Source organism: Formica exsecta, unplaced genomic scaffold (assembly GCF_003651465.1).
Source record: "Formica exsecta isolate Colony F162 unplaced genomic scaffold, ASM365146v1 scaffold51, whole genome shotgun sequence".
Taxonomy (NCBI): Eukaryota; Metazoa; Arthropoda; class Insecta; order Hymenoptera; family Formicidae; genus Formica; species Formica exsecta.
Window position 1 is genome coordinate 413,965 of NW_021852343.1, and position 20,478 is coordinate 434,442.

At 35.2% G+C, this 20,478-nt stretch overlaps 1 protein-coding gene across 4 annotated transcripts in view; it reads right to left on the bottom strand.

Annotated features, from left to right (window-relative positions):
- Window positions 1-20,478, bottom strand: part of LOC115241730 (mannosyl-oligosaccharide 1,2-alpha-mannosidase IA) — a 481,287-nt gene that overhangs the window by 170,647 nt on the left and 290,162 nt on the right. For 3 of the 4 annotated variants that reach the window (XM_029817655.1, XM_029817653.1, XM_029817656.1), the window contains 2 exons: window positions 4,405-4,514; window positions 3,384-3,825 (listed from right to left, as the gene is read on the bottom strand). The exons of the other annotated variant lie outside the window; for it this stretch is intronic. In XM_029817655.1, the coding sequence (XP_029673515.1) occupies window positions 3,384-3,752 (369 nt within the window). In that variant the 5' untranslated portion in view covers window positions 3,753-3,825; window positions 4,405-4,514. The remainder of the gene's footprint in view (window positions 1-3,383; window positions 3,826-4,404; window positions 4,515-20,478) is intronic. 4 annotated transcript variants of the gene reach the window in all.

Below are 20,478 nucleotides of genomic sequence, written 5' to 3' on the forward strand. Positions count from 1 at the left end.
AGAGAGAGCAGGACAAAGGGAAACGAGGCAACATAAGATGATAGAGGACCACGAAATTCAGCTCGTAAACTTTCAGCGGGGTTTAGTATAATTATAGCTTTGTTTATTATTGTTAGGCGAGCCACGCATTGTACAAGAGCTCTCAAACTAACGCGAATTAATCTCTGCTAAGTAGAACCGATGGAACCGACATCCCCATTTCTCTTCTCCCGCGTCGTTTTGCGAGATTCGCGAATGAAAGGTCGCTTCAGAAGAGACCACCCATCGCTTTCTCGCCTCTTCTTCCCCCTCCCCTTTTCTCATCCTGCTTCGCGGACTCCATGCTTCTATCATTGTCCCATTCTGCCTCCCTTAACTAGCATCTTTCATTAAAGGAAGCCGCCACCATTGTGCCCAACTTGTATGATTCGATAGACAATGCGACTTCGCCGGAAATTCCCGCGGCTGCCGTTCACGCCGCTTGCTCTCCCACGAAATTTCCGGATTTCTATAAACGCTAATCTGCGCGAAGAAGGGAATATATCCTGCAGACGCTATCGTAATGAAGCACCTGAAGCTCCGGAGCCAGCGAAAGGGAACATTATCGATGGCTTGGCGTTGAACAATGACCATACGATTCGATGTAATTGAAAATCTGGTATGTGTAGTATATCCTCGTAAGTTTATCAATTTGTAAGAGTAAGAAAGAAAGAAAAAGAAAAATCAAAAATATCCGAAGCTACTTTCAAAAATAATAAATGATGTAATCTATAAGATAATATCTAAAAAGAAGTTTGATAAAATTGTAAAATCGCTTTTAAAAATCTAAAATTTAAATATAAATTTCTGAAACATGTTTTTTCCTTTATAAGTTTAAAACATTTATACATTTTCTCAATCTTAATACTTTTAACAGAATCTGATAGAAATTCATTCTCATTCATATTATAATATTCGTTCATAATTATGCTTTAAAAGATGACTAAAATTGATAGACATATTACAATATGTAGAATAGAAAAGATAATAATCTATAGAAAATTATACGAAATAAAATTTTAAGAAGAAAAAGAAAAGAAAAATAGAACTAATAAAAATAAAAATAATTTAATTTCGAGGATATCTACAAAAACTTATTTTATTTAATATCTTATAATATCCTGTGTGTGTGTGTGTGCGTGTAATTACTTTTAGACGTTTTTATTAAAATATCTCATGATCAATGAAGCAGTAATTATTCCAAATTATTCGAGAGAATAAAAATTTAATACGGCCGATTAAACGAGACCAAGAAATGTGCGAGCAAAAAATATAGCGCTTATAGCATCGGATATGCGACATGATCATGCCTATCACATTAGCTCGACTAAAAACAATTAACTTTATAGCCGCCCACATTTCTCCATTTGGAATTATTCAAGAACCACAATGCAGCAATTTCCCTTGTTTCGTGAAATTACCGATCATAGCGCCGTTGACGAGGCAATGAGTTTAATGAAATTGCGTTTTTCATAAATTACAAAGAAAAAAGAAACAAAAAGCAATTACAATAATCCTGAAACGTTAAATCAATTGATTTAGATTAGAATATTGACCTGTGCGAATTGATATTAATTATTTGTAATTTATTTTTATACTATTACGTAAAATATTACGTGAAGTATAACGATTAAAAAAATTATCGCTTTTGCTCGTAAATAATGTGTAATTATTGTTCCTTGCAATTTTCTTCGTATAATTAATTTTTTCTTCATGTTTGCATCATCATTTATCGAGACACCAGAGACACACGATTAAACGCATATCGTAAGGTGGAGCACGAACGTTTAATTGAAATCCATTCTGAGCGTACAGCGTTTCGTAAGTTATGTCAGTCTTCTACTAAATTGCTTCGTTTGGAATGAACGCCTCCGGACAATGTATAAATCCATAGATAACTTGTAGTCTAGTATTATGAAACGACAAATCGGTTTCCTGTATCCTTATAATATTATAATCACAACTGCATGCAAGCAACAAAAATCATGTTTACACAATTATTTACTTTGGTCTTTTAGGACCAATATTTTATAATGATGTTAAAAACTTATCAAAAAAGACACAATAAAATATTAATATATTATACTAAATATATAATCAAAATATCGAAATATTTCTCTTGTTTGTTTTCAGATACAAACATAAAATATCCATCTCATATAATAATGGAATACGATCGAATTAATTAATTCGTGCATCGAGGTATAATCAAATTTTTTCTTCAACATGCATCCGCTTGTCTTGTCATGGACAAGAGTCGATTCAACTCTAAATTGAGATAGGTGCATTTAGTCAACTTACAATTAGTTATACTAGAGATATGTCATAAAATATGGCATATGCATATGCCGGTTAATCCAATTTGACACTTCACTAGACAGTTATCTGTTATTCACGCGTTTTTTTCAGCTGTCACTTGTTCGGAAATAAATTAATTGAGTTTCGTTTGTCCATTTCTGAAGCAAACTCAGCATGTCACGATTGATTAATGTCGCTGCCGAGGATTTAAATTCCGCATGGGAAATGTATGTTTTCTTGAATTATTAATGTATTTTCTATTTCTCTACATTAACGAAATTAATTTTCTATCTTGCAAGATATTAATTTGTAATATCTCATAAATATACAATTTTTCAATATTAATAAGAATTTCAGAAATATATTCTTTATATTTTCAAGCAAAATTTGAAATAGATTCGCTAAAAATAATTGAATTAAGAGCTAATTACAAAGCTAACTGAGACCTGATCTAAATTATGATTAAATTTTAAAACAGCTTATTCGAATACTCCTTTTTTGTGACTCCAATTTGATCTCACGTAAATTAAAGATAGTCTCCTTTGAAGAAATTTCGTTTGATTAATCCATGCTTGTCGTCCTGACTGATTTTCTCCTATTTTCTTTCTACCCATGCCTCGCTATAATCCAAACGCGAATATTGATGTGACAGGACGAACAAAGGATCCATCGGTTTTCCCTACGATCCTCTTTAATTTCCGCCTTTCTATGACGCTGCAGTGACGAACGACGCGGCAGCAGTAAAAACCACGTTGAACAAAATGAGTTTTTGGAAAGTCTGTGTAAGTTCAAATATGCATTTCAAATGCAGGAAATTGTGTATTTCACCTTAAATTGTATTTTTCTACCCAGACAAAACGCGAAATGTTGAATCATATTTCGAATATATAACTTACAAAAACTTACATAAAAAAAGAATATATCTATATAATTATAATTTAAAAATATATATATCTAAAATAAAATAATCGCGTATTTAAGCACTTACCTAATTCTTTTACACTTTAGGCCAACTTAACCTTCTTAAATCCCAACATGCAGAAAACAAAAACCCAATGCAATCTTACCTCTTTAACTTTTTCACGGCGCTGATTGGTTACGTCATCCAGAGGCGGATTCGGGGGTCTAATAACGTAAGCGCCAGGAACAGATGCGGCCGGCGGTCCGACCGCCGAAGGCTCGGATTGTTTATGCCTGGTATCTAAACGCCGATCTTTATCCTTATCCCGGTCTTCGATCTCGGGTTCATTCTGCCCGGGAACCACATTGTCTTGCACCCAGGCCGGATTCGACTGTTCGTTGCGTTCTTCCGGCGCAACGCCCCGATCGACGACACTCGCAAGAGTATCGCGTCGCGTTACGATCGTGCCGGTCAGAAGAAGGATCAGGATTACGGACAGCAGTCCGCTGATCGCTAATCTTTGCATGAGCCTCATGTCGTCCAGACACTTGCCGCAGCTTGACCAGCCGCCTGGGGTCTCGGACTGGATTGCGCTCGTATTGGCAGAGCTACGAGGAGAATGTAAAAGATCCTTTGTCAAGTTGATCAACGATGATCCTGGCAGCTTCATTACGTAACGGCAACCGGCGAAAGCAAGTACGACGCGTGAGTAATTATCATTTTTTAATTATCATTTCTGGATGGAAGCGAGTAATGATTTTACAATCGTGATTCACTCTTTATTAATATTTTATCCGTATAATATTCATATAATTTCGTATGTTTTTTAACCGAAAATTATCTTCGGAAAAAAACAAATTTATACAAATAACTGGAATAGTTCGAGATTGCAAAGATAAAGAAAAACGCATAGATTTTTTCACTTTCATTATATTGTATAATATTTTCACATTATGTAATGCATAACAAACAAGAAATATAAATATATAGTTATAATAATACGATTTGCAATTAAATATTTATATTTTTTCTTATCTGTTTAAATTATTAAAGAATATATAATTAATTCCTGTGTTAATCGATCGGTCTTTTTACTTTCTTCGCGTCATTGAATAATTTAATATTTAAATCGATCGCGAAAATTCAATCTAAGAGAAATCATATTCACGGCATCTCGTAATACTTACTTGCGAATCACCTGTTGTATGTAATTCGAGCACGGCAGCGAATATGTGCAATTTTTGTTCCAAGTTTTTTACGATTACAACAGCCGATTAGATCTCGCGATTATCAGCAACTGCGAAGAAAAAGCATTGACTGTGTTACCTAACTGAAGGAATAAACAGGATGATTCGAACGATCAACGATCGCGTCTGCAGTCCAGTCGTTATGTTCGAAATCGCCCGAAACTATCGCCGGCAAGTTCATTGATTCGGTACACGAGGCTGATCCATCTAACCGAAGGTAATTTTTGAGGAGGACGATTACATCGAAGCGTCGCAAAAAAAAAAAAAATATTAAAAGCGATACGTGTATGTCGAGTGCTGCGAGGGTCGGCGAGCGGTATCGCCGATCGCGAAAAAGGGAGGCGAGCGAAGGCACGAAGAGGTGAGAATCAAAGAAGGCGAGATAGTTGGAAGATTCCAAAGTCTCTGCCGAAATGTGATCGCTGCATTTTTTATCGAGCTTGGGGCATCGCAAACGGTTACTCCGGTCCTCCCTGCATCGGGAGCCTGCGTGCATTTTACCGCCCGGTCGCTGCAGGCGTTACACCTGCAGATCTTGATTTTCTTTCCTTTTTGGCCACGCAATGTACCCCCTCGGCGCGGCTTAAGATCCATTGATTTTATTTGCTCGTTCGTTATTTATTTCCCGACCGATGGAATCGGAAATTTTCAAAACCTGAAGTTTTAAAAATGTCAGTTCCAAGAGCGATAATCTCTCCCAACCGTAACAATTATTGATAAATATTAATAATTGAGAATTATTCATGACTGTTTTTAATTCAAAGGTGATATTTTATTATTGTGAAACGTTTCTAAAAGGCAAAAAATTTCTTTCCTTGATTTTGACGACATTGTATACGCAGCTGCCTATTTAGAATGTTTAAAAAAATCTTTAATCTTTGTATATATGAAATTTGTTATTTTTATATTTATTTATTGAAATAGATATCAAAACATACATTTGAAATTATGCTCTTGTGCTTAAATATAACAGCAATCATTTAACAAAAATTATATCGCAGTAATACTTATTTTTAGCAATAATGTCTAATTTATACTTGTGTTTAAGAATAAGCATTAATATGATTGCCATGTTAACGAGGCCATTTCTCGAAAATAATGTAGTGTACATAATAAGACAAGTCCATTTCATTTTATTATTGAAACGACAAGTTAGAGAGCGTAAGTTCTACGAAATATTACGCGTTAAATTATTCACAAAGACACGAGTTTGTAATTCGGTAACTGTCGATATTGCAAAATATCGAGGTCGAAAGTTTGAGATATCGAAGTTCAGATAGCGCGCGTTTCAGCGTTGATTCAACTCGATCGTAAGCGATGGACGAGATAGAAATAGAAAGCGAGAGGGAAAGGGAAGAATCAGGAAAAAAGATGCAGAAGACGAGAGAGGGAGAGAGAAAGAGAGAAGAAACGCGATAGAGAGAGAGAGAGAGAGAGAGAGAGAGAGAGAGAGAGAAGCAAAAAAAGAAAGAAGAAAGCGCGTGATGGCGAAGACGAGAAAGGAAGAGTGGAAGGGGAAGATAAATCGTCGAAGCTGCACTCGGTGGCCGATAAATTGCGCGGCGCAACCCCGAGGTTACCAAGATTGCTACGTGTCACATTCTTGCGGAAAATTGGACCGATGGAAGTATCTTAAAGCCAGACAAATATGCGCAATGGACACGTACGCGAACACGTCAGACCACCCACCCATTTGTGAAAATCTTGTAGCGAAAATGATGAGTATTTGCGACCATTTCTTCGATCTTCGTTAAATAACATACAAGCGAGTTTCTGTTTCATCGCTCTTCTCTCTTATCATGCGTTTGAAACGGCATAAGATAGTTACTTTCCTATTAATCATTGATATTGCGTGCCAGAACGGAATAAAATATCATATACCGGAATGTAGAACTGCTTTATGAAATAATATGCATAAAGCTACGTCTCCTATATTTCCTACCTCATTAAAAAATTTAACTTTTAAGCTTAATACAAGATGAAACAATAATGTAATTTTGGTAAATTTGATTATGAAGAAAAAATTATTATAATTGTTATTTATTTAGTAATTTGTTATAGTAGTCGAATTAAATATAACATTAAAATTTTACGCTGCTTTGTGCAATAAATTATTTATAATGTAAAGGTTAACTAGCAACAATCTTTTATTTCTGCTACGTAAAGTAATAAATATAATATTGTATGTATATATACGGAAAATTTAAACTATAAATAAGATTAAATCTCCAATCTTAGAACCGTTTCTCAAAATAATAATAAAAGTACATACAGAGAGATACACAGTATTTTTTTACACTTTTTCTTCTACTTATTCAACCTTTTATTTAATTCAATTTAAATCTATGAGATTTTAATGATACATTTAGTAAGAAAAAAAAACATTATAATAAGAAAACGTCAAAAAATCCTACTTTTATTGTTTCGAAAAATCATACTTTTTAATATTCAGATTAAATTTCGTTCTAATTAATGCTCCCTCGCACATTACTTCCTATTCATACGTTTTGCGCGTAAAACGTAACCGCCCTTCGAGACAGGAGCTTCCTCCTTGGGATGCACAGAGAACCGCCCTTTCGATCTTATTATTCCCGAAGGATAAGCGGTCATCGATTGTAAAGGTCGTATCTACCCTGCATATCGAGTTCAATGCGGCACGCACGGAGATCCGGCCACGGCGAGGTGAAGGAGAATCAGACGTTACCAGAGAGGAAAATGAAGAAGAGAAGAAGCGAGAGAGCGAGAGCAAGAGCGAGACATTGAAAGATTAGCGGGTGGTTCAACCGATCTTCCACTTCGTCCGAGGTTTTACGAAGGGGATAACAAATAGGGAAGGCAGTGGTACGGGAGAACGGAACGGGAAGGGAGGAAGGGAGGAAGGGAGGGATGGAGGAAAGGACGATGGCCGTGGAGATGGCGGGAGTACTCCAGAAGTTTACGAGAGGACCGGTGCATGAACACGTCAATGTGGAGCCCGGGGGCGTACCAGTGGTTACCGTCCCGAACGTCCGGCACGTGTGTGAATTCGTGTACACACGTACGTGCGCGCGCGATATACGTGTACAGCGCGAGGACCTTGGAATCTGCCCAAGTCGAGTGTCAGGACACACTGTACCTTACTCTGAATACCCGGCATTAAAGCCAACTATAACGCTCCTTGGATCTCGATTATCGGCGATCCCACCTCTGAGGACGGGAGATATATGACTTTGGCACGGAATGCCGTTAAATAGCGTCCGGTATTTAAACGTCTAAGATGTAAATTAATATATTTAACGCGGGTGTAATATCCATTCCTTGTAAGTACTTTTGAACTCGACTTTATTACTTCTGTGCTAAATTCTCAAGTATAAGTTTAATATAAAATCAAATTGTAATCTTATACATTGAGATTATTTAGCAATAGCGAGTAGTTCAATGTCAGATTTAAATATATTTAAAAAGAAATATAATAAATATATATTTCATTTAAAAAAAAAAAAAATTAATGCACCGTCGTGCTTTTTTTTTATCTCTCTCTCTCTCCCTCTCTCTCTCTATTGATCTTTCAATATAATATTTCTTATATATAATAATTTATTCAATTAAGATAAAATAGTCGATAAAAACATTTTAATCGACTATGAAAAGATGTCGACGTAGTTATATAATAATCTCGTCTCTTAAAATTAGAATACAATAGTCGTATTTATGTTGTCTAATTTTTCATTATGCATATGTGTATATTTAGAAACTAGAGATTTATTTCTTTTTTGTTAATGACTTCGAAATTAGTCAATTTAAAGGAGTCAATTATCGCTGTAATTATATCGATTAAGACACTTTTATTTTTTCTTGCTCAAAACAAGAGAAACAAGTCGTTATTGCTTTATCTCTGTGCTTCGTAGATTGCGGTTACGAGAAACTAGCTTTTTCAACTTTCGCTATAATATCTCCTTGAGAGTGCATTGTTCGCGTGTCAGTCCTGTCATTTGTTGTTCCCGGGACTTCGTAATTTACTCAGTGCGTTTGCATGTTTTATAGACGTTATATAAAACGTCGGAAATATATGGCGTCTCAAATATTTAAAGTTCGCTAGGGAATACGAGGCGAGACCTTCTCGCTCCCTATCCGGCTGCGTTTGAAATTTCCACAGTCAATCTCTCTTTGCGCCCTTCTCGCCGCTTCGTATCCCGTCACGCCTCGCCTCTTTCTAGAAACCTGCCGCGTCTCTCTCCAGAAACCCGCCACGCCGTGCAAGTCTGCAGAAGCTCCGATGGAAGTTTGCTTTCGTAAGCGAACGTACCGCTTCTCTAACTAAAGCGCAAACGGAAACAGCTGAGAGAAGGGGAGGAGGCGAGGGAGAGAGAGAGAGAGAGAGTGAAAAAGAGAGTCCAGCCGGTGGTTCTCCAGTGGAATCGGCGGTGCATACCGGCGAATCGTACCTAAACTCCGAGGTTTGATTCCGCCTCGTTCCCCGACGATGCAGCCTGAGACTTTGGGCCCGAAGGTATGTCTACTTAGTTTGCCAACTCATTACCCAATTATCGTTATAAGATCAGAAACCGGTCTGACTTCGTAGTAAAGGCGGATCGCGGAGTAGTCGGGTGGAAATCTAAAGCGATGCTAATTGCGCCCTTCCGAATTGAGAGAGAGAGAGAGGCCTCCTCTCCTTTCGTTAGATACGCCGAGTAGATATTTGAAAATAAAGTTTCGGTAAAAGAGCGAGTCTTACTCTCTCCATCATTATTTCACGTTCGGATCGCGATCGCGTGATTAAAGAGCGATAGCTCCATTTCGTTCGAGTATCCGCGGGCGTGAGAATAATGATTATTAATTAAATCAACCGCAAGCACAATAGTTGCATTTTTATACGGCGTTATACACAACACGCGACGACGATTAAATGAATACGAGGGTACTAATTAATGATCCTTGTCAACAACAGTCATTAACAGTAGTTACATATTTATACCTGTCCGTAAATAGATAGATAAATGGATACAGATGTATGTGTGTGTTTGTGCGCGTACAAGGAAAGCCGGGCGACCGAAGACAATGCGGGCAACGTGTTAATCCCAGGATACCGCGTGTTTATCGTAGTTCGTCCGAGTGTCTCGAGATTGTGGGTGGGATGTCCTACGGTTCCTTCGTAACTCTGAGATATCGCTGAGGGGTCACCGCCCGCACCAACTTTGGTGACGGTTCGACCGAAGTCACAGACATCCGCGCGTAGCCACTAACTTACGTCACGCTATTAAGTTAAAGACTACTTATCATCACGCACTTAGCAACCTCACAAGATGTATATCTACAATTCTAAATGTAACGGAAATTTATGTATGCATATATACAGCAGAGAATCCGCATATATTACACCGGTTCGGTGTTTTGGAAAATAATTCGACATATTTGAAATATTCCCTAACCGATAGCACGCGCATACTTTAACAATCACATTATATTAATATCTCATTATCGGAGCTATAGCGATTTCGATTAAATGCCGTTGTTCTGATTGACGTTAATATCGTTAGTGACAGTTTATGTGGTTATTACATCGTACAATATTAAACTCGTATCGAAATTACGCAAACAGCACGCGTCGATAATTAGCTTACAATTTTCATTGCGCGTATGAGTATCGAATTTTTAACGAAATAATCATGATAACGGTTCGAATCGTATATTATCGATAATCAAGCTTCGATTAATTATTACTGCACGCTATCGAGATTTCTATGCCATGATAATACCAATATTGTGTTTTGACAAAAATTAAATAATAGTAGTAAAACGTACTAACATAAATATTAATATTCTATGTATTTCCCGTTTTGAGATAAATAAGCTTCATTATATACATTAAAATTGAATATATTAGTATTCTAATCTCCGTAATACCGACGAAAAAAAAAACAACTTTCAATAGAATAAAAATCAAGTCTGGAATGTCCGTCGCGATCTAACATATAAAGACACGATAGGTAATTAACAAGGTGTCTTTCTCACGGATGTGAGATCGTTAACTCGTAAAGTTAAGTTAGTCGACACAATACGGCGCGCGACGCAAGCTACCTTGGATGGCTTCTGTCTGTGTCTTATATATGGTTTCCGTCAGAAGCGGATTTATCTCGAGTCGAATGGGATGTCGCGCCGGTCGTTTCACTAGGCAATAATCTCCTCGTTGACCGAGGCACCTAAAATTCTCATCAAGTTCTCAACTTCAATTCGTGACTAGCATTAATATCTTCCGCAATGCAAATTATATTTAATAGCAAAGTGAAGAATGTCCATATGTACAATAATTATATATAATGTATATCAAATTATAAGATCATTCACGTGATATGATAAGATTTGATTCAATTTTATTAATATCGAATGAATTCAAATTCGTTGAATATGTTTTAATTGACATTGTATTAATAATAAGCGTAATTTGACGTAATAATTTTATTTCAAAGTTCGAATCTCTCGCATTGTAACAATGGCAAAAATATATATATATTATATATAATATATAATATTTAATATAGAGTATTATATCTCGCGCAATTATTGAATGTACGATATAAAAAGATAGCGAAACATGTCTCGCAGTACTATGTATTCAAGATCAGTGACGCGTCATGCATGACACAGTACGAGTAAACCGTTGGACATACATTATTCAATCAAGATGCAATCGGGGAAAGGAAGTCGTGCCAATGACATTGGGAAAGTAGTGAAACGAGTCGAGAATCAAATTTAATTTCGTCTGTAACGGAAGGGGAAGAGAGAAGCCCGAGATACGTGTGCGGCGGAATTGCCTGATTGAAAAAGTCCGTTATGTCAAGGGACGGCCGTTCGTTCGGGGCTTGCTCGATTATTTCAGTCAGATTTCAGTCATTGCAGCTGCGAATGGCAGTTGAAAGAGACACTTTGTGGAGCATCGGGAACCACACCTATCAGTATAAATACAATTGTGGAACACGCGCAACACACAATTTTTGTTCTTTCAAATATGCGAAAAAGAAATATTTCCGAATTAGTATCTTTTTATGATTAAAATATTATTTTTTGCAATACTCAACTGCATTTTTTGCAGCTACTTTACACAACATTCTTAGAGTATTTAAAGTTTCGACATTCCAGAGAGTATCCACGTTTTTACAGATTTAGAAGATATAAATATAAAAAAGATCGTGTGTCTGTGATTTTATGTATAAAAGAAAAGGACAAGAGAAAAAGAAAAAGAAGATATTACATATATTGCATGAATTATAATGGCAACAAGTTTTATGTGGCTGTGTTTGCAATTTAAAAACCGGATCTATCCCAAAGACACTCACCAAGAATACCTTGATCAGTCCTTGTGTAAATACCATCACACAACAATGGACAGAATAATGGTAACTTAAACGTCGTCATGAGGGCACGTCCTTCAGAAAAAAATCACGATAAATTTAAATTTAGCCTCGTCATTGCGGTGGCCGAGCCGAATCATTCAACCTGTTGACGATGCTCTGTATAAAAGCGAGCGATTCCAGCTTGAAATTTCAAGCAAAAACTCGGTAAACTAATTCGACGCGCCGAATAAAATGGATATATGCAAAATTTTTTATCTGCAGCTCTCCGAGTGCTTAAATATGCGATTCTTTTCAGATTTGTTCAGGAGATTTATTTATATCTCTCTCCAATGAATTATTTTCATTGAACTTATTAAATTAAACTATTCAATTAGTCATTGCTCGTGCTTGCGAGGAGACGCACGGAAGACTGAAAACGATCGGCAATGAGCATCGCGAATGCACGCGACGAATTTAAATTTGGCACAGGTCGTTCGCCTGTCTCTCCATTCCTCACGTTGTACGACTGGAAAAGACCATCCAACCTGTTGGTTCGAGACCACACGCCAGAGACACCAAGCCCTTATTCAAATTTTCAAGCTTGATGTAATCAAAGAAGATACGACGCGTCAGCTTATAACTGCTATCGCCTAATTAAATTGAGGTTTTTAAATCATATCTAGATTTATATTAATCAATTAAACTAATATCAATGATGTACTGATTCAAAAATGTATCGGTTTCGTCAAATGGTTATTTGAGATTTACTGAAAAAATTGTTAGAAAAAAAATACAGACCAAAATTAATACATAAATTAATTATGTTTATTTGAAATGAATAAAAATAAAACAACAAGAAGTTGCAGCAATGTAATTTCAATTTTATACTTTGATGGATAGCTAAATAACTGTTTGATCCAATCGAAACTTTAATAAGGATGACTATTTTTTTATCAACTATAATTCGCACCGCTAAATTAATTGAGAAACGGGTGTGTCCGATATTTTCATTGAGAATCATCAAACAGGAGTCGTGGCTGGCAACTACAGTTGGAACATCGCCAAGACACGATGCTTCGCACCTCTGGACAATGGAGATAGAAGGAGCAGATTCGCGAGCAATTGTGTGTTGAAGCTAGATATTCAGGCTCAAATCTACTTAATTAAATCAATAGATCGCCAACTAGAATTTTTATAAAGAACTTTAGACCCATTTTTTTAAAAATAAAAAGTGAAGATAACTTACAGCGCCTTATCTATTCACAGTTACAAAATATCTTATCTACTTACAAATGAATATTATTTGATGGCTATAGAGCAATCACTTTAAATTAAAATATTATATATTTTTCGTAAATATTAATTTTATAAATATTAATTAATTATTCGTTAAGATTAATTCGTAAGATTATTATATTTCGAAACCTTTCAACTTTTATCACAAATTATATGAATTTGTACAATTCACTATGCATATATGTCGGCGAATGACTTTTCACATTATATCGCTTGCAGAAAATTAATCAATCTTTTTAATTAAAATTTGAGTTAATACTTAAGTAATAATGTTATAATATCACTTATCGTAGCCATGAATCAAATCAAACCTTTCAATTTGCCGGAAATCTCAACTAAAATGTAGAGGCCCATTCGCGGATTTACGTTTCAGAGATGTACTCGTTTCCGCATGGCTGAGCTACTGTCGCGTCGTTATTAAAACAGTTCCGAGCACTTAATCACACCAAGTACGAGACCCGCAATATGAAATACACGAGCTTTTTCCAGCCACAATTTCTCGTACACTTGTGACTCTCGTACGTGCACGCCATGTTTATACGTGTAATATTATCTACTGACAAACTAAAAAAAAAATTGCACCTATGTTTTACAACAATTGAAAGATATCTTTCTAATTGACACGTAACGTATAACGTTTTATATAAAGATCAGATATAATTATCAGATGTTAAAACAATATCGGATAATTTTAAGTAATCTGACAAACTCTCTGATCACTTAATGACACGAAGAGAGAGATAGATTAGGTTAATTAATTTAGGTTAATTAATCATATTTTTTTCCATTAGAACTTAATTTTCGCATACTTATATTTATGTCGCTAATATTCGATGGGAGAGAAATCGATACGTTTAGTTCGTAATATCTTTTTTCACGGAACGAGAACAAACTATTCCTATACAAAGTAGGATGTCATTCTTCATCGACATTTTCCGAAACAAAAATAAAATGATAGAAAATATATTGTCAGTCCAGTAATGTCGAAATACAAGATAAGCATAATGGACAGGTTGATGTTCATCCATGTCGGTGTCGTCGCATAAATAACGTTACAAGTGTCGACTACTCATAAATTCGTACTCGTATGTTTCTTCGTCGACAGTCCTGCCATTTCATAAATTTTTCATTTTATTTACGATTTTCGCGCACAATTTCTTAGAAGATCGTCGACATTTTCAGCCTTTGTGAAAAAAGATATGCTCTGTTAGCATTGACACAATAATAAAAGGGAAAAAAGCTAAAAAAAAAAAAAGGAACTATCTCTATGTGCGATCAATTATCTTTCCGCTAATTGCTTGCTTTGAAACATAATATAGGTAGAAACCTTCGAAAACAATTTTGTGCAGACACAATTTACAAAAATAAAATATATATTATATTCATCAATTATTGTTGAAACAATAACGGATTTATTATATTTTAAAACATTGCCACAATAAATCAAGACAGAGTAATATTATAAATTTCTTAAATAATTTGTACTTTGCAGTTATTATTTGCTTTGGCTTGCTTTTTAAAATTCTTAAACATTTTTATTTGTTAAAATATTTTGCAGAAATGAAAAGGACTATCAAGAATTTACGACGTAGAGAAATTAGATGATTACATGAGAATACAAAGAAAAACTACAACGACTAGTTAGACGAGTTCAAAGTCTCAAACTGACGAGAATTACAAGAAACTCATCGGATCACAGAAGCATCCCAAGAAGCTTTACGTTTAATAAGAAAAGTTTCAAGATCGTAATATACGAATATAAGGCTTCGTATTTATTCTTTTATAAATTATTATTAAATGAGGGATAATAAGAAAAAGAGAATAAATGTATAACTCATCTTCAATTGTAATTTCAACATAAAGAATACTTTTTAATTTAAAAAATTTTTTTGAAGATTTTATTTTTAATGAGGATATCAGAATTAAACATATTTATTGTATTTTTTCATTCAAATTATTTATACTGATATATTGATATTTGAATCTTCAGAAATTGTAAGCTATTATATAAAAAGAAATCAAAAAACACCATACATATAAAAAATGTAAGATATCGTAATATATACTTTAAAGAGCAATATACATCATTAATAACAATGACAAAAAAAATTGGATATATAGAAACACATTTTGTTTAGAAAAGGAATCATGCAGAATTTAAGTCGCGCGCCAGTCGTCTGCTATCGACTTTCGATTTATTCCTTGCGTTTTTTTATGCGATAAAATTGAAATTATAATTTCTAACTTTTCTCTCGTTAATTTTTACTTTATAAGCTAATAATAATTATTTTATAATAATTGTATCTTTCTATGTTCAAATAATATAAAATTGTTTTCATCGCTTTCTATGTAATTATTTAAAAAAATTTCTTAAAGTAAATTTTTTCAGTAATGAATATCTTTCAGCTATCTTAAAACTAAGATTTCGTTTCTCTCTTATTACGTTCGCTGCATCTTACATCACTTGCACGTTTAATCGTTCCATAATTAAAAAGATTCCAACGAATGGTACACTCGCTTTAAAGCACATTCCACAAATTGCAAAGAGAAAGAGAAAGAGAAAGAGAGAGAGAGAGGAATTTTGCAAGTTTTAAATAAGCTACGTCCTCAACCAACTTTCACCCATCCTTTGCCCATTCATATAATATTTAATAAATCTGATTTAATTCAAGAATTTGGGAGCGATTTTAAAGAGATTTCCGTTAGCGACGACGTAGATGTTCGCATAAGAGCATTCCATCGGAATCTCAAAGGCACAAGGTACAAGGATCAAGAGCCTCGCGGTCACGCTCCAGGTGGTGCTTTCGAGACGCGTTTTCGAGACGATAAAGATTCTCCAAAGATTACAAAAATTCCTCAGGGCGTACGAGTACATACAAATGATCGGCGGTGCACCGAGTCCAGGAGCATCATATCCTCCGTACATGCCGTATCCGAATGGCTCCAAGGGACACCGAAGAAGCCGCGTTTCTTATGCCCACAAGCTACCCACGGACACTCGACTTGCATCAGACGTGCTCTCTATGACCATGTCGACCTCGGTACCCTCGTAATCGCTATCGTAGCGATTTATCTTGATCCGCGTGTGAAATAAAAGGAGGGCGAAAGCGAAAAGAGCGAGGGAAAAAGAATTTGCGGAACGGCTCGTGAGATCGTTGAACCGGCGCGACGTAACGTCTCGACAACGATCGATTCTCCTCAGGTTGAACGAAGCAATCGTGCTTTGCTTGTTTCGAGTTAACCAGAGTTTCTTCTTTATGCGAAAAGCGCGACGTATTCTCTCGTCTTTGCCAGGGAATTAAATCAGCCGTATAAATAGATAGCTTTTTTATGCATCTTTTGTACTCTTTTATCAACATTCTTTTAGCACTGAAATCAACTTTGTTTGATTATATGTATATTAGTCATGTTTTCCATGGTTAAAAATATTATAAAATTAGTTTTACTCAATAAAATGATAATAAAATCATCTGTTACATTATTTTGCACTTTTGTCTGCGATCAAATATTATCCGTTTAGTGGACCGGACATAAATAGACAACGAATGATCTGAACATAGCAGAGAATGTAGATCACAAATTATATGACGACATCTGGTCTTATAAAGTCAGCTATATCCAACAAACTAACATTCTCTAAAATTTATAAAGAGAATTCATTTTTCACGCTAACAATAAGTGCAACGTCATATTGTCTCAGTAAATTTAAATAATGCTGTTATATCGCATTTAATTTCAAAAGTTGCTCTAACAAGAAAGCAAATTTTATCAATTAATTATGAACATTAAATATGATAAAAATATTATTTTATAAGATTAATACTTATAAGTATTAAAGAAATTTTATATACGTGATATAAAAAAAGACATAATGTATGTATGGGACAGTATATGTATCTATTAACGTATGAAAAGATCAATAATTTCATAATATTTTTACGATTCTTTCGGTCAAATTTATTTTTTAAGTATTGATCATAGTGCAAATAAAAAAAATGGTTTTTATATATGCAATTTTGTTTGTGATAGTTATATTGAACAATCATAATAAGTATATAAAGATATCAATCAAACTTGTGTGTGTACCAAGAGAAAAAAATCATACAAGTATAATTAAGATATTAAAATTTTAAAGTTTGGACATTGTAATTCTACCAATATTATTACACCATTTTATAGAAACTTGTAACTATATTTATTATATTTTCTGTAGAGAAATGTCAAATTTATTTTGTCAGCTTTCCCATATTCTTTATCTTCTTGATTTAAATATCTTATTGTTAGAATGTTGTTTTTTTTTTCTCAAGAGAGTCTATGTTAGTTAGTACTCTCTTATTCAATTTCAAGTAAACAACAGTATATCAAGAGAAAGTTATGCACACACACACTATTAGTTACAAGTTACTATTAATTAAAAGACGCTTTTGTGCGCATTCACGATCAGCTTTCAATGCAAGAGATAACGGCGATATCCACCCCATATCCCGACGTTACAAATTATCTACAATATTGCAGACCATATCGTATTACGTATCCGACATTTTACGAGCAAACTTGCGACTCGGAGTTTCCAGCAACACGCTGCTTCCATCACATAGTTGTGGTCACGATATACCCGAACCGAATGCGGCTTGTATGCGGGTCGTATGTGCGATGCACACGTTGCATACTTTGAAACTAGAATTCGTGAAACGTTTTCAAACTTCCCCAGCCGTAAAATTTTCGGTACGAATATTTCATACTTTGCCACAATGCCACTATATTTTTATCCTTATCAAAAAGAAGCAAACGAATTCTATTTCGAATAAAAAAATACTATATGTGTTATACATGTGAGAGAAAGAACATTTTCAAGTTGTCGAAAATTTATCGATGGATACTATTTTATTAATGATAAAAAAACTAAATAAATACGAATATCACTAATAATTTTAATATAAAGATATACAATACATATATTTTTATTAAATTTCCTAGTCCTCTGTTTCTCTCTTTTCTTTCTTTCTCTCATGCATGACTTTTATTTAAAAGTTATATGTATATGATAAATTTAAAATATATATAAAGCCTACAAAAGATTATTTCGAGTCCAAAGTAAAATAAAGATTTAATTGATAAAGGATAAATATTGTTACTTCTATGTCATTATGAACTTATTTATAATTCTTTAACTGTCATAAATTTTTTATCATACACATATGCCATAAATTTCTTTGAAATTTGATGCCAGATACATATTTTATCGAATCAAATTTTATCGGTAAGAATCGAGTGCGTCACATGTCATAGATGGTCTGTTATTATTATATTCTGCGTCGATAATTTTAAAAAAATAACGTCTAGCCTATAGTTTCGAAAAATGTGGCAATATTTTATCTAGTGCCCCTTGTTCGAATTATACGTGCAATCACGTGCGCGTGCACGCATACATAGCACACATCTCCCCACACATTCACAAGAAATCATTCTCGTGGTTTTGAATCGATGCCACATACTTCGTTATTTGCACAAAAACATACTCATCACGCTCATAAATTCCAGCTAATCACAGGATAACGCGATCCTGCAAAATTTAATTTCCAACGTAATATGAAAATAACTCGCGGTCAACATTCTTACATTTTCCGATATCAGATTTTCGCATAATTAAATAGTCTAAACGTGTGGCGTGTATTATCTCTGGTCTGCATTATATAATGTAATTACATGTTTGTCGGAGTTTTTTCTACCAAGAAAAAAACTCAGTCCAGTTTTCCATGCTGACGATTATCGGCTAACTCACTCCGACAGTGATCTAAGTTGGCCTTTGCGGTCCAGCGTGTCGAACGGACGCGAGTATCGCGACCGTTCGATATAAATACGCCGGTAAAACATTGCCGCATTAATCAACCACGTTCTTCGTCGCCCATGAGAATGCTAGACGTTTTGGTAGACCGCTCTGCCGGACGCATTCGCTAATAAATGTTTCACGCTGACACGTACACCGGCGACGTTCTCTGCGGTTTGCACTGCAGTTGCGTTGTATTGTGAGCGGAACGTCCGTCTGTCCACAAGCTCATCACGTTTATTCCTTCGTTTGTCCATGCACAGACGATTGCGCGCGCGTGCACACACATACAACACACAAGACAATCTCATCTCGTGATATTGAAGAATAAAAAGTTTCTCGTCTGCATCTGACGCAGTCGCCGCCAAACCAATCAATCTGATCCGCTGGTAACATCGACACTTCAAATTTCCAGTTTGATTGAATATTTAAAAACTTAAGAAATAAAACTTCAAATCTTTTTGAATATTTATTATATAAAATATGTACTCCAATAAAATTATCCAATATTTTTATGTTGTGTTTTTTTTTTTCATTTAATACGCAGATATTTTCTGTACAAAGTCACCATGTGACATCGATTGCACATGTTTGCCATTTTTGAACTCTTGTTTACACACCTCCAGAAAAATAGTTATTTAAAAAAAATTCAGAGAGTTAATTTCACAATCTAGCTCCCTGAAATTTTTTTTTAATACCTTTTTTTAGAAGTGTGCAAACAAAAATTCGAAAACAGCAAACACGTGCAAACAGATGATGTATAGAAATTTAATCTTTTCGAATGATGCGCGAGGTTATAATGTCATAATGTCAATGCAACGCATATCGCTATAGTTCCAGCAATTTCAAAATTCGTTAAACGAGGAAAATTTGTCGAGTATTAGACTCCGTATTCTCGTCGCGTTTCGAGCCTCTATTTCACGCCCAGTATTACAAACGCGCGGACCCGGTTCTCCCGGCAGGATACATAATCTGCAATTGTATTGTACAACGTACGCGCGTTTCCAGCTGTACAGCCATACGGATTAAATTAATTTAGTAACGCGCGACGTTGGGAACTGCGAACACATCGACCACGTCGCGTGGGAATTCCTGAAAGTTTTCGGAATTGCGTTTTCGTCGGCGGTCTCTCGCAATTCCTTCTCCCTCTCTCTCTTTCTCTCCTCCTTTCTATATTTATCCTTTCTCCCTCCTTTTCTTCCTATCTGTTCTTTATAACTATGCGACATGTTGTGTGCAACTTCCACTACCGAACGACACGTGGATTAAATTAATTTTCCGGCGGGCATCTCAGTTACTTGCTGAGTAAGAGCGGCGTTAATGCCGGCGTGGCAGGTGGTTGGGCAAAACGATTTCCGTGTGGAAACTGTAACGAGAGCCGTGGTCTTAAAATTAAGAACCGGGATTAAAAAGTGAATCGTACCGAGCGCCCGGACGAAGTCGTAAGTCAGATCATATTTATGAGACTCTTAAGTTTAAGTTTTCTTGATTAAACTATTCTTTTATTACGAAGGCAAGTGTATTCATAAAATCAGTATTAGATATCACGCTGTTTTTTTACTACTCTTTAAAGTATAAGAG